Here is a 12,863-nt window from a genome sequence, read left to right as displayed (position 1 = left end):
ACATTGAGTAGGCCTACAATGATCTAATTCCAAAGACCTGAGATTCCATGGAATATACCATGTAAAACAGGAAATAAGGGAGCATATGAAATAAAAGGGACTACAGAAAACCCACACTGAGATCTTTAGTTGTATAAAGTCATTTTCAAATCTTAGGGCAAACTATATAATAATTTCTTAAGTGGCCTAAATATTATATCAATTGCTAAATTAGCATGGATGGTAAAAATAAATATTGTCCTAGTTTTTACACAGATATTAGAGGCCCAGTGCATGGCATTCGTGTACTGTGAGAGAGTGTGTGTGTGTGTGTGTGGGGGGGGTGTCCCCCCCCTTGTGCTGTTGCGGAGGTGAGAGGCTCCCGCCACTACTGTTGTGCTCACGTGGCTCCTGCATTAAGCGTCTGCCCCCTGGTGATCAGTGCAGGTCATAACAACCAGTCATTCTGCTGTTTGGTCAATTTGCATATTAGCCTTTTATTATATAGGATTTACAGATATAGTACAAGGAATATAAGTATTAAACATTTTAATGAAAACCTTATTTCATGATAGCTGTATGAGATACAGAAATAGTAGCTACCAAACAGTAGTGGTTTTTGTTTTCATAAGCCATTTATTTGATGCTATTATAAGCTTTAAAATTCCATTTTTGTTTTACATTAAATTATGAAGAGAAAGGATACATTTAACTAATGAAAGACATTTTGCAACAGTAATTCTGGCATTAAAATTTATTAATAGTTCTCAGCTTCAAAAATGTTTAAAAAATAATTTCTTAAAATTTCATACATTCTAAAATGTCTAATGAACACACAGTAAAAATACAAAAGGTTAGTATAATTAACCTGAATGGTAATGACAAAGCCAAGCAAATGCTCAGTGGCACATGGTGTTTGCTAACTTCAAACAAAGAGCAGGGTAAAAACCCTCCTAAAGGCAGCAACAATTACTATGAGAAGATCAGCTATCACTAAGCCCAAGTGACAGCAAGAAGCAGCTACTAGCTTCCCAACTTACCATCTTCCTTTTCCTTTCTGCAATCTGTTCCTCTGATTCCATTTCTACTTCATTGCTAATGGGAGTTTTTTCTTCTATATCATCAATAAAATCTGGTTCCTGAGAGATGGAAAGAACTGCTTTATGAAGACTACCACTCCACATATAATAGGGGCACTGAACTATTTTAAATGTCTTTCAACTACAATTAATTCAACATAAACATTACAAGCCTACAAGTCCATTTCAAATAAAACTGGTTTCCTAAGTCAGAAAACTTTCCAAAATCAATTTTGCTAAAGATCTAATGAATAGTGTTCTTATCCATACAGCCTACAACAGTGGTTCTCAACCTTCTGGTCCTTTAAATACAGTTCCTCATGTTGTGACCCAACCATAAAGTTATTTTCGTTGCTACTTCATAACTGTAATGTTGCTACTGTTATGAATCGTCATGTAAATATCTGATATGCAGGATGGTCTTAGGCGACCCCTGTGAAAGGGTCGTTCAACCACCAAAGGGGTCACAACCCACAGGTTGAGAACCGCTGGCCTACAAGGTCAATATGGTAGGATATCCTTATGTTTATATTCTTCCCAAAACATAAACATAAATTATTTCACAAAACCCAGTGCCTACAAATACCAAGTGCTCAAAAAATTTTTAATTTGAAACTTACAGAAAATTATTCCTAGAAGATAGGGTATTGGAGGTGACTAAAATGTTAACTTTTATGATTAAATGGTCCCTCCTAATTTCCATTTGTTTAGAGGACATACAACAAAGTGTTTCTTGGAAGGGCAAAAGTATAGGCCAAACCTTTTCCCAAAGTTATCTTGTATTTTTAAGACAATTTCCCCTCAAAAATATTGTCTGTCATCCATATATAATTGATTTAACTATGTCCCAAATATTAAAGGAAAGGATATTTTACAGTTTAAGACTTCGAATAGGAACACTTACTATGAATACAAGGACAGTGCAATCTGGAAGAATTGTTAAAATTACCCAGCCTTAGGAAAATCTTATATTCAATTCTGCAAAGATTTGCTGGGTGAGTAGTTTCTTTGTAGTTTAACAAATACTGTACAAATTCTAGCAGAACCTGTATTTTATGTGTATAAGTACTTCATTAAATAACAGAATGGACTTAACTTAGAAATTTTACACCATTTTACATAAAACAAAAAAGAGGCTAAAATATGCCAAATTACTTTTCTTTGTTAACTTTTTTCATTAAGAACCAATAAACCAAAGTTCAGTACCTGATTATTTGATACTGACAGTCTCAGTGGAGAAAGCTTTCTCTGTTTAGTTTCTGGGCTCTTCATTTTATTTGTTGTTCCTTCACAATCCAAAGTAATATTCTGATTTTGCGTATCTTTGTCTTTTGAAATATCCTTTTCTTTTTTTCCTTTTTTCCTTCTTGTCTCATAACCACTATTGATGTTTTCCGTAGACTCAGAACTACGTTTTAGAACAGGGCACTCTGGGTTTTCTTTGAGGCATGCGCAATCCACCTTGTACTTACTGGAAAAATAACCAGTTAAATCGTTATTCAAGACATTTTTAAAAACTTGTAATAAAATTTTATAATTCATTTTAAGCTGCAACTCCACAAAACTGTATGCTATTACTAATTATAAGTAATCCTTATTTTTCACTAATTTGCATTCCTAGTAACTATCTCAAAGAAATTTTATTTTCTTATAAAAACAATGTAATAAAAGTTGATTTCTAGGCCTTCAATCACAAGGATAATTAGTAACAGTTTGCAGAAAAAAAACTCCAATAAAAATTTTTTAAGGTACAAAGATACTGTGGCTCACATTAAGACAAAAACTGTATTTACTTGAGAGATTGCAAAGTGTTTTAAAGTATGTATACAAATAACAAATACCCTAAATCTGACCTAAATAAAAAAAAAAATGCTAGGTATAATAAATATCAATCCTTAATTAGTTTCTCTTATACTTTACAAATGGTCTCAATAACCAGGTTTCTTTAAAAAACTACACTGGAAAAACTTCAAGTAGTGCTTCCTTTTGCCCTTCAGTATTCCCTCTTTCAAATGGGAGCTTGAAAAATAACTATCTTTCATCTTCACAGTAGTGATAATTATTGCTCTCATTTTACAGATGAGATTAAAACTCCAGAGAGAAACAGTATCTTGTCCAAAGCCACACAATTAATAAGTGGTAGGGATGGTATCCAGATTCAGGTCTGTAGGAGTTCAAAGCCCACATTTTTCATCTCAATATTTCTTAATGTTCTGATCTCTTCATCTCTACCACCAAGATTTAGTTCATTTCTAGGATAAATGTCCAAATGTAGGTTAAATGATAATAGAAACTTCCCACCTTGAATGTTTTAAGTAGATTCAAAATTGTTCAAAATAAATATAATAATTTGCTAAGTTTCTAATACTCCTATTCATTCACTTTCAACACCAGCAGAAAGGCACAGGTCAAACTGCCTGACTGCCTAATTCTCTGAATCGGGTAGAATTCAAATATTAATGGTCTACCCTCCTACCTCCCCAAATCAGGTTTAATAGGAACTAGCTTGAAACTCTTTCTAGATGTTTTCTTTGATTTCAGGATAACAGAATTGCATATAATAATGAGGGCAACACTAAAGCATATTAAGTACTTATTTTGTGCAAGGAACTGTTTTAAACACATACTACTCATTGAATCTTCAAAAAATTTGTTAGGAGAGTATTATTATTCTCATAGTATACAGGAGGTACTGAGGCACTAAGAGATTAAGAAACTGCCCTAACTGGTTTGGCTCAGTGGATAGAATGTCAGCCTGCAGCCTGAAGGGTCCCAGGTTCGATTCCGGTCAAGGGCATGTACCTTGGTTGTGGGCATATCCCCAGTAGGGGGTGTGCAGGAGGCAGCTGGTTGATGTTTCTCTCTTAACGATTTTTCTAACTCTCTATCCCTCTCCCTTCCTCTCTGTGAAAAATCAATAAAATATAATTAGAAAAAAAAAAAAGAAACTGGTCCAAGGTTATATAGCTAATAAGCGATCAAGCTAGGATTGGAAACCAGTCAGATTATTAAAAACTTATATTCTTAACCACTGTGGGATAGTGTCTCTTAAAGTAATGAGCAAAGAGCCATTTTTGCAGTATTTCCAACTGTCTTGGGGAGAAAGGACCAAAAAGGAAACATGTAAAGTATCACGATAAATCTTACTCAACAATCAAATAGAAATGCATGCTAAAGTAAGAGGGTTTTCATTGACAAAAACCAAAATGACCATTAAAAACTTCTGCATTTCCATAGGGTACCACACAAAATTTAAAAAGTAAAATACAGAATAGGAGGAAATGAACTGAAATACTTACAACAACCCCTCTCCCTTTAAAAAAGTCAGTAAGAAAAAGACTACCCAGCAGAAAAAATGAACAAATGATTAGGCAATTCATAAGAAAGGAAAGCTAAAATCACAAACGCATTAAAAGATCCTTGGCTCCGTAAAACAATTAAGGATAATGTAATCTATAATAATAAAAGTGTAATATGCTAATTAGACCAGACATCCTTCCGGATGAAGCCAGGGCTCTGAGGGAAGCCTGGGTCCCAGGTGCCAGAAGGAAGCCCGTGCTGGCAGCCAGGGGAAGGAAGGCCTACTCTTGCATGAATTTTGTGCATCGGGCCTCTAGTTAAAATATAAAAGGGATGCCATTTCACATGGATTAGCATCAATTTTAAAAAAGATGTGGTACGTGTACACACACACATACACACACACACACACACACTGGATTATCACACAGTAATAAAAAGAATGAAATTTTGCCATTGGCAACAACATAGATGGACCTAAAGTCAGAAAGACGAGTCAAGTGGAGCAAGGAAGTAAAACGGAATACAAACTGGTTATTCATCTATGTTTAATATAAACTGAGGCTGTGCACATTCTACAACACAGCAATTCTACCCTTAGGTCCCTACGATAGAGAGAACATGTACACATGAAGACATGCTCATAAAGTCATAAAAGCCTTTTTTATAACTCTAAAGCTACACCAATGGTGGAATAGATAAATACCATCAGTGAAAATAAATGAACTGGAACTACACATAACAGAACTGAACCTCAAAAAGTAATGACTGAGAAAAGATGGAATGCAAAAATCATACAGATTCTAATTTACATATAATTTAAAAATATACAAAATACTAGATCCTATTTAGGGACAAAGGAGGCAAGAATATAAAATGGAGAAATGAAAGTCCCTTCAATAAGTGGTGTTGGGAAAACTGGACAGGTACATGCAAAAAAATGAAACTGGACCACTCTCTTATCTCATATACAAAAATAAACTCAAAATGGATTAAAGATTTAAATGTAATGCCTGAAATCATAAAACTTCTGAAAACAGAGGTGGTAAACTATCTGACATCAGTCTGAATGTTATCTTTTTTAATATGTCCACTTGAGCAAGTGATACAAATCAAAATAAACAAAGGGGACATCATCAAATTAAAAAGCTTCTACACGGTGAAGGAAACCATCAACAAAACATAAAGACAACCTACAAAATTGGAGAAGATATTTGCAAATGACATACCTAATAAGGGCCTTATATCCAAAATATATAAAGAACCCATAAAACTCAGTAACAAGAAAATAAACAATCCAATCAAGAATGGGCAGAAGAAAGAAGATATACAAATGGCCATCAGACATATGAAAAGATGCTCAACATCACTAATCATAAATGAAATGCAAATCAAAACCACAATGAGATAACACCAGTCAGAATGGCTGCTATCAAAGTCAACAAGTAACGTGTGGGGGAAGATGTGTCGGAAAGAAGGACCCTTTGCACTGTTGGTGGGGCTGCAAACTGGCACAGCGACTTTGGAAAACAGTATGTAAATCCCTCAAAAAAACGTAAACTAGATCGACCATAATAATCTTAAATACACTCTGAGTATCAGAGGAAAATGAAAACACTAATTTGAAAAGATACATGCATCCCTACGTTCACTGCAGCATTTACAATAGCCAAGTTATGAAAACAACCTAGGTGTCCATTGATAGATGAATGTATAAAAAAGATGTGGTACACACACACACACACACACACACACACACACACACACACACTGGATTAACACACAGCAATAAAAAAGAATGAAATTTTGCCATTGGCAACAGCATGAATGGACCTAAAGGATATTACACTAAGTGAAATAAGTCACAGAGAAAGACAAATACTCTGTGGTTTCACTATGTGGAATCTAAAAAAAACAACGAATGAAACAAAAACAGACTATAAATAGAGACCAAAAGGGATGGTTCGGAGAGAGGAGGAGGGTAGAGGGATAAGTGAAAAAGGTGAAGGAATATAGAAATATATTTGATATTTGCATGATAGATATTAAAAGAATTAGTGGGGTAATTAGGTTGTAAGGTATAAAAATGTAGAATCACTATATCAAACTGAAACTAATATAACTGATATAATACTGCATAGCAATTACACAAATAAAAAATAAAAGTGTGGGGCGCGGTTACGGTGTTTTGGCCAGGTTCAAGCCTCGGACTAATGAAAGGACAGGGTCCTCTCATTGCCACGTGCAAGTCCCAGCTGGAGGGCAGGGCCCTCCCAGCACAATTATAACCAACGACTGTGGTTGTAATCTTGAACCTATGGCCCAAACACGTAGCCCCACGTGCACTGTGCTAGAATTCAGGTGCATATAATTGAGTGAGGTTGGAACTCACGAGAATGCTGTAAACAACATGATCACACCCCTACTTTGCCTCGTGGCATCTGCTATAAAAGAAAGACACGGCTTGTGGGCGCTGGTGCTGTCTCCTCATCAGGGAGCAGCGTCCCACCGAGACCCAGCTTTCATTCTCTTGTCTGTCTTTTCCCAATGCTTTCACACACCCCTCCCCCCCAACTCAGGGTCACTGAACCTGGCTGAGCTGGCATGGCACATAAGGTGCCCTGGGGCTGAGTATGCCATGGCCATGCCGGCTCACCACATAAAAGAAGGGGAAAATTCTTACATAAACAAGGTCAGTGTTGTAGTTTTAAAAAGGGAAAGTTTGTTAAGTATATTTTACTACCTTTTACAGAATAATAAAACAACTGCATATTTAAAAAAATAAGGTCAGTGTTGTATGGCTGAATCAGGATTACTAGTCATAATTACTATTAGCATTTTCATCACAGTAGTAATTAGGAATGTATGGAAAAGAACTAAGCAGCTTTGCTGTAATGGAAGCTGATACCAAAATGCTTGTAAATAAAAATAAAAAGTTGTGGACATTAAGGAAATATTTTGAAAGAACAGATATCTTATTTACAGATTTGAACTTACCAATTCCCATAGTCAAAATCAAAGGCAATAGTAATTTCAGTTCCCTTTGGAATATTTTGTATAGAATAAATGTAAAGATGTATGGTTCCATCTTCAATTTCATGCCTCACCTATTAGTTAAAAGAACAATTTTATATTTCTATAGATTACTTTTTACCTTTAGAAGCATCGCACCCTACCATTTTGAAAACCATTCAAAGTAATTCACAAATACAACATGGAAAATAATGGCATTTAATTACAAGACTTGTAACTATAAATCAGTGGTTATCAACTGGGAAAGTGGTACATCAATGAAAGTCTGATGCAAGCTCTACAGCCCACCATGTAGTACTGAAAAGAAAATACCGTATTTTATAAATTCTACAATGCATATTTTTTCACCTTTTAGCATCTCTGAAATAGGGAGTTTTTAAAGTGATGGCATCTTTAACCTGATGAAATGCAGTAATGGTACAGTTAACACTGTAGTTTTTCTATGACAGACACTGCTCTAGGCACTTTACATGACCACTTTAGTTCTCATAACACCTTTTTACAGATAAAACTGAAGCACAAAATTATAAATCTAGCTAGTCAAAGAGAAGACATGAATCTAGTAAGTCTGGCTTCAAAACTTACATTCTTAAGTGTAACATTATATAACAATAAAATTAAAAACTTTTATTTTTCCATGAAAAACAACAAAACCAGAAATATACTCAAAATTAAAACGCAATTTTATCGTAGCACATAATAAAATCATTTTAGCTTTCAGCGTTGTCATCTACCTTGATCAAATTAAAACATATATTTGACCCATATATACAGAATCTTCTAGGATAAACAATCTAATATTTCCTCCTACAAGAAACATCAAAATTTCTTCAATGTGTAAAGTAATTTTTAAGACCTCAAAGCCAATATCACCTAAATTTTCACAATGGAAAGATGCTGGAGTATAAAATGCATCAACAGTTAAAAAGTGTTTTTAGGCTACCATACTTCTGTGGTTAATACTCAAATTCCACATACCCCTCCAACCCCTGCCTCCCAAAAAGATTTCTATAAGCTTACCTCTGCATTGGGTGTACAAGAACGCCTGATGAACCGAGCCTCATTCCCAAAAGTCCTTGCATCAACACACATTTCTAGCCCATGAAATTTAGAATAGAATAAAACAAAAGGGTATGGTCTACAAAGAAAGTAATGCATTATAAACCGTTAACATTTTGAGTTTAAGAAACTTCTAAAAGACTTACAGTAAGTAGTGAAATCAAGAAATTGAATATAAAAAAGCTTGATACCAAAACCTACTCTTAACCACTAGGCTAGTTCTAGCTAATAAGGTTTTTACCTATTCCTATATCCTTACATAAGTCAAAGATAATTAACTGGATATGGAAATTCAAGTTTACAAAGATAAGAAGGGAGTGACTATTACCTTTACAGGACTTATAATTGGACTAATTGGATTAGAAGCCCGGTGCACAAAATTCGTGCCGGGGGGGGGGGGGGGGGCGCGGTGTATGTCCCTCAACCCAGCCTGCACCCTCTCCAATCTGGGACCGGTGGGATCGGGCCTAAATGGGCAGTCAGACATTCCTCTCACAATCTAGGACTGCTGGCTCCCAAACGCTCGCCTGCCTGCCAGCCTGATCACCCCCTAATGACTCCCCTGCCAGCCTAATCGACACCTAACTGCTCCTCTGCTGGCCCGATTGCCCCTAACTGCCCTATCCTGCAGGGCTGGTCCCCCGCAGCTGCCCTCCACTGCAGGCCTGGGTTCCCCCCAACGATCCTCCCCTGCAGGCCTGGTCACCCTCAACTGCCATCCTCTGCTGGCCTGGTCACCCCTAACTGCCCTCCCCTGCAGGCCTGATTGCCCCCAACTGCCCTCCCTTTCAGGCCTGGTCCCTCCCAACTGCCCTCCCCCGCAGGCCTGATCGCCCACAACTGCCCTCCCCTGCCAGCCATCTTGTGGTGGCCACCTTGTATGTTGGAGTGACGGTCAATTTGCATATTACCTCTTTATTAGACAGGATGCTTTGAAAGTCCCTATCTCTTTGTGCATTTAAGTGTTTGAGCTGTAGCTCTGTTTCAGTCAAATTTGCTATATAAAAGGGAAGGATTCACATATATCTTTTGTATTTTAAATAAAAGCTCAAGTTATAAACAAATATTTTTAATAATTATAGCATATAGACTGAGAATGTTATCTCTCTAGAGATACACACATACTTCTAGACTTCAGGGAAGCAATGGCTATGATAGGAACACATCAATTTCCTCCCAAAATCACAAACCATAGGAGAGGCCTCCAAAGCCATTTCATACCTAGAGTGTGGGAGTTTATAATGGTGGCAATAATGTAAGATCAAATCTATCATCTAATAAAGAGGAAGAGGTTTTGCCGGTGGTAGGCACCAATGGTCTTTTCAGGTTCTAGCAATTATATTACAAGGAATTAGGAATGGTGCTGGATGGAAATTACCTTATAATCTCAGGTAATCGAGTTTTTAATTAATATCCACCTACATTGCTATAGTTTATCTTTGAAGTAGATTGTTTTAGTGTCAGCAAGATAAAAATGGGTAAGAGACAGGAATATATCTGCATTTTTATATTGTATTATAGTTCAAAAATTATTAGTTACTGTTCAACTACACTACTGTTTTAAATACTAAAATGATCTCTTAGGAAAACAAAATACATATAAAACACAGCATCTTGGTTAAAAACAGCAAAAAATTCAATACAGAACAATAGAAAATATGGGAAAATAAATGCATATACCTCTTAAAGAAATATCCATTTGCTTCAAATTGTTCTCTTAGCATAAATTTTCCTCTATATTCAATGATAAGTGCATCAGGAGGCAAATCTTTTGCAGATTTCAGAATTTTCTTATTTTTTTGTATATGGCTCTAAAAATTGGAGAAATGTTGAGATTAATTAAACCTTAATGCTTTTAGTCTAACTACTTTAAGATATAGAGTAGAAAAAATAAGGTTTTTGTTTTATAACATTTTGGCAAATGACATATTTACCTCTACAGGAGGCTTGAAGAGCGAATTGTTGGTATTCAAATTTGATTTATTTATCTCTTTTTTGTCATTTCCATTGCCTAATCTCAGAGCTAATCTTTGTGCCTCTCTCTGAACACCCTCGCTATACTGGTTATTATTTGCCTCTTCATATCGATCCATCCATGCTTTGATTTTTGTCTCCCATCCAAAATTTGAACCATCAGATGAAGGATCAATCTCTGGAGCTGAACCCTAAAATCACAACAAACTAAGCATTAATATCTGGACTTCAAATATTTATACATACATATAAATACAAAATCAATGACTATATAAGATATAAACTAGACATTAATGTTAGGCTTTTTAAGTTGGTCCTAGTAAAAAATAAAAAGAGCGCCATAAATGAGCGGTTTACTACATTTTTATACTACATGCCACACAAATATGAGTTGGAAAACTGAAGGAAGCTGAGTTAAGTCAGAATAGTAGAAATTCAAGTTTCACCATCACAACTGTAGTTAAATGAAGGCTATCAATAAAATTGCAACTACCCAAAGGTTTGAGTCATTGTCAGCTAATGTTTAAAAAAAGAAAGCATATGAAATTTTTTATTTTAGAAACTGCCAATATCTACTCTGTCCTCACAGCTCTATTTAACCAGAATAAATGGGATTATTATGTAAACTACACATATTGCATATTAAGTATAAACATTTTATATACACTAAAATTTTAACATTTTATAACAAAAATATTCTTGATATCTTAATTAGTATAATTCCAATTGTCCCCATAATAAATTTGACAAGAGAATAAAATGTTTCATAGAATGTGAAATACCCCAATGGTCCATGGCCTAATTTCAAGGGTCATAATGAGGGCAAGAACTTTCAAGCTTAAGTGCTTGCTCCTCTATAGCCCCTATTAAAACCTGTAAGATAAGAATTCTAAATGCCAAGTAATAAAAAGTTAATACCTCTCTTCTTAATGTTACAAAAAAAAAAAGAGAGACATTTTTTTCCCACTGGAATGCAATTTATATAAAAGCACAATTACCATTCATTTAAAAAATTTATTAAAATCTGAACTAGGTCAGGGTTCCATTCCCAGTCAGGGTACATGCCCGGGTTGTGGGCTCGATCCCCAGCAGGGGGTGTACAGGAGGTAGCTTATCAATTATTCTCTGTCATCATTGATGTTTCTAGCCCTCTCTACCTTCCTCTCTCTGAAATCAATAAAAACATTTTTTAAAATTTCCTGAACTCCTACAATTTTTATTTGCAATCTTAGGATGAAAATCAATTAATGCAGATAATAAGAACAAATATTTTACCTTATCATTAGAATAATTCAAATGTATAACAAATTTAATGTAAAATTTCAATTTAGTTGTAAATGCTGTTCTTTGTTTTTTTTCTACAATATTAAACTTTGATAAAAGATTTTGTCTATATGTACAATCTAACAGAACTGAAATTTTATCATATATAGATATAATAAAAATCCTTATATGTCCTGTTAGACATGTAAATGTGTACAGAAACACTAAAATTTACCATCAGTCAACCTTCCCTATACTTGTCTACAATAAAACAAACTACAGTTGAACTGTGAACAACAGTTTGAACTTCATGGGTCCATTTATATGCGGATTTTCTTCCAATAACTACCTGTATTATTTTCCATCTGTGGTTGGGAGTCTGCAGATACAGAGGCCTAGCTGTATGCATTTATCTAAGCCATTTTATATAGAGTACTTGTTATCTGTGTGTGTGTGGGGGGGGGGGGGGGGGTGTTCTGGAACCAAGCCTCCTTGGACATCAAGTGATAAGTTTTGGGGAGTCAAAAGTTATACTTGAAATTTTAACTGTGCAGGAGGTTGATGTCCCTAACCCTGGCATTGTTCAAGGGTCAAATGTATAGTAAGTTGCTCAACTATTTGATTGGGATAGATTTATTTCACTAACTGATATTTTATATACGTACATATTCTACATTATAATGACTATTTGATAAAGAACAGATTTGTATACAAATGAGACACTACATATTAAGGCTTTCCTCAGCATTTTAAAAGAAATCTATCCGTTTTCAAATTTTTCTTTGTTTTGCATCTTCCCCTCCCCATCGCCTCAGAAAACACTCTATACTGAGCTGGTAATCTTTAATACAGCTCTTTTGTATCTCTTGAATCTTATAAACACTACAGAATTACTTAGTAGAGGTGTCATGATCTTAAAGAGATATCTTCAAATTAAGAAAAAGATATCTTTAAAAATGCACAGACTCACTATGTCACATAATAAATGAAAATATTTCAGTTAAGTAAAACACTCCTTCCTCATTAAGCCTCCTTTAAACTGATTAGATAAATTGTGAAGAAAGGAAAAGAGCTGGAGTATCAGTTGTACTAACAGCTTAATCCAAAATCTTTTTCAGACCTCCATTTTCGGTGTCAGAGAAAATACCATAAATCCAGATTTAATATACTACAGTT

The 12,863-nt window shown here is 35.1% G+C and overlaps 1 protein-coding gene across 5 annotated transcripts in view; it reads right to left on the bottom strand.

Annotated features, from left to right (window-relative positions):
* KMT2E (lysine methyltransferase 2E (inactive)) overlaps window positions 1-12,863 on the bottom strand; it is a 91,405-nt gene that overhangs the window by 20,300 nt on the left and 58,242 nt on the right. For 4 of the 5 annotated variants that reach the window (XM_059712772.1, XM_059712771.1, XM_059712773.1 and 1 more), the window contains 6 exons: window positions 10,385-10,615; window positions 10,131-10,261; window positions 8,412-8,529; window positions 7,356-7,465; window positions 2,265-2,529; window positions 1,020-1,118 (listed from right to left, as the gene is read on the bottom strand). In XM_059712772.1, coding sequence (XP_059568755.1) covers window positions 1,020-1,118; window positions 2,265-2,529; window positions 7,356-7,465; window positions 8,412-8,529; window positions 10,131-10,261; window positions 10,385-10,615 — 954 coding nt within the window. The remainder of the gene's footprint in view (window positions 1-1,019; window positions 1,119-2,264; window positions 2,530-7,355; window positions 7,466-8,411; window positions 8,530-10,130; window positions 10,262-10,384; window positions 10,616-12,863) is intronic. The other variant, XM_059712774.1, reaches the window with a different exon arrangement.

Source organism: Myotis daubentonii, chromosome 10 (assembly GCF_963259705.1).
Source record: "Myotis daubentonii chromosome 10, mMyoDau2.1, whole genome shotgun sequence".
NCBI lineage: Eukaryota > Metazoa > Chordata > Mammalia > Chiroptera > Vespertilionidae > Myotis > Myotis daubentonii.
The sequence above is the reverse complement of the archived record's forward strand: the minus strand, read 5'-3'. Positions and strand labels throughout refer to the sequence as shown.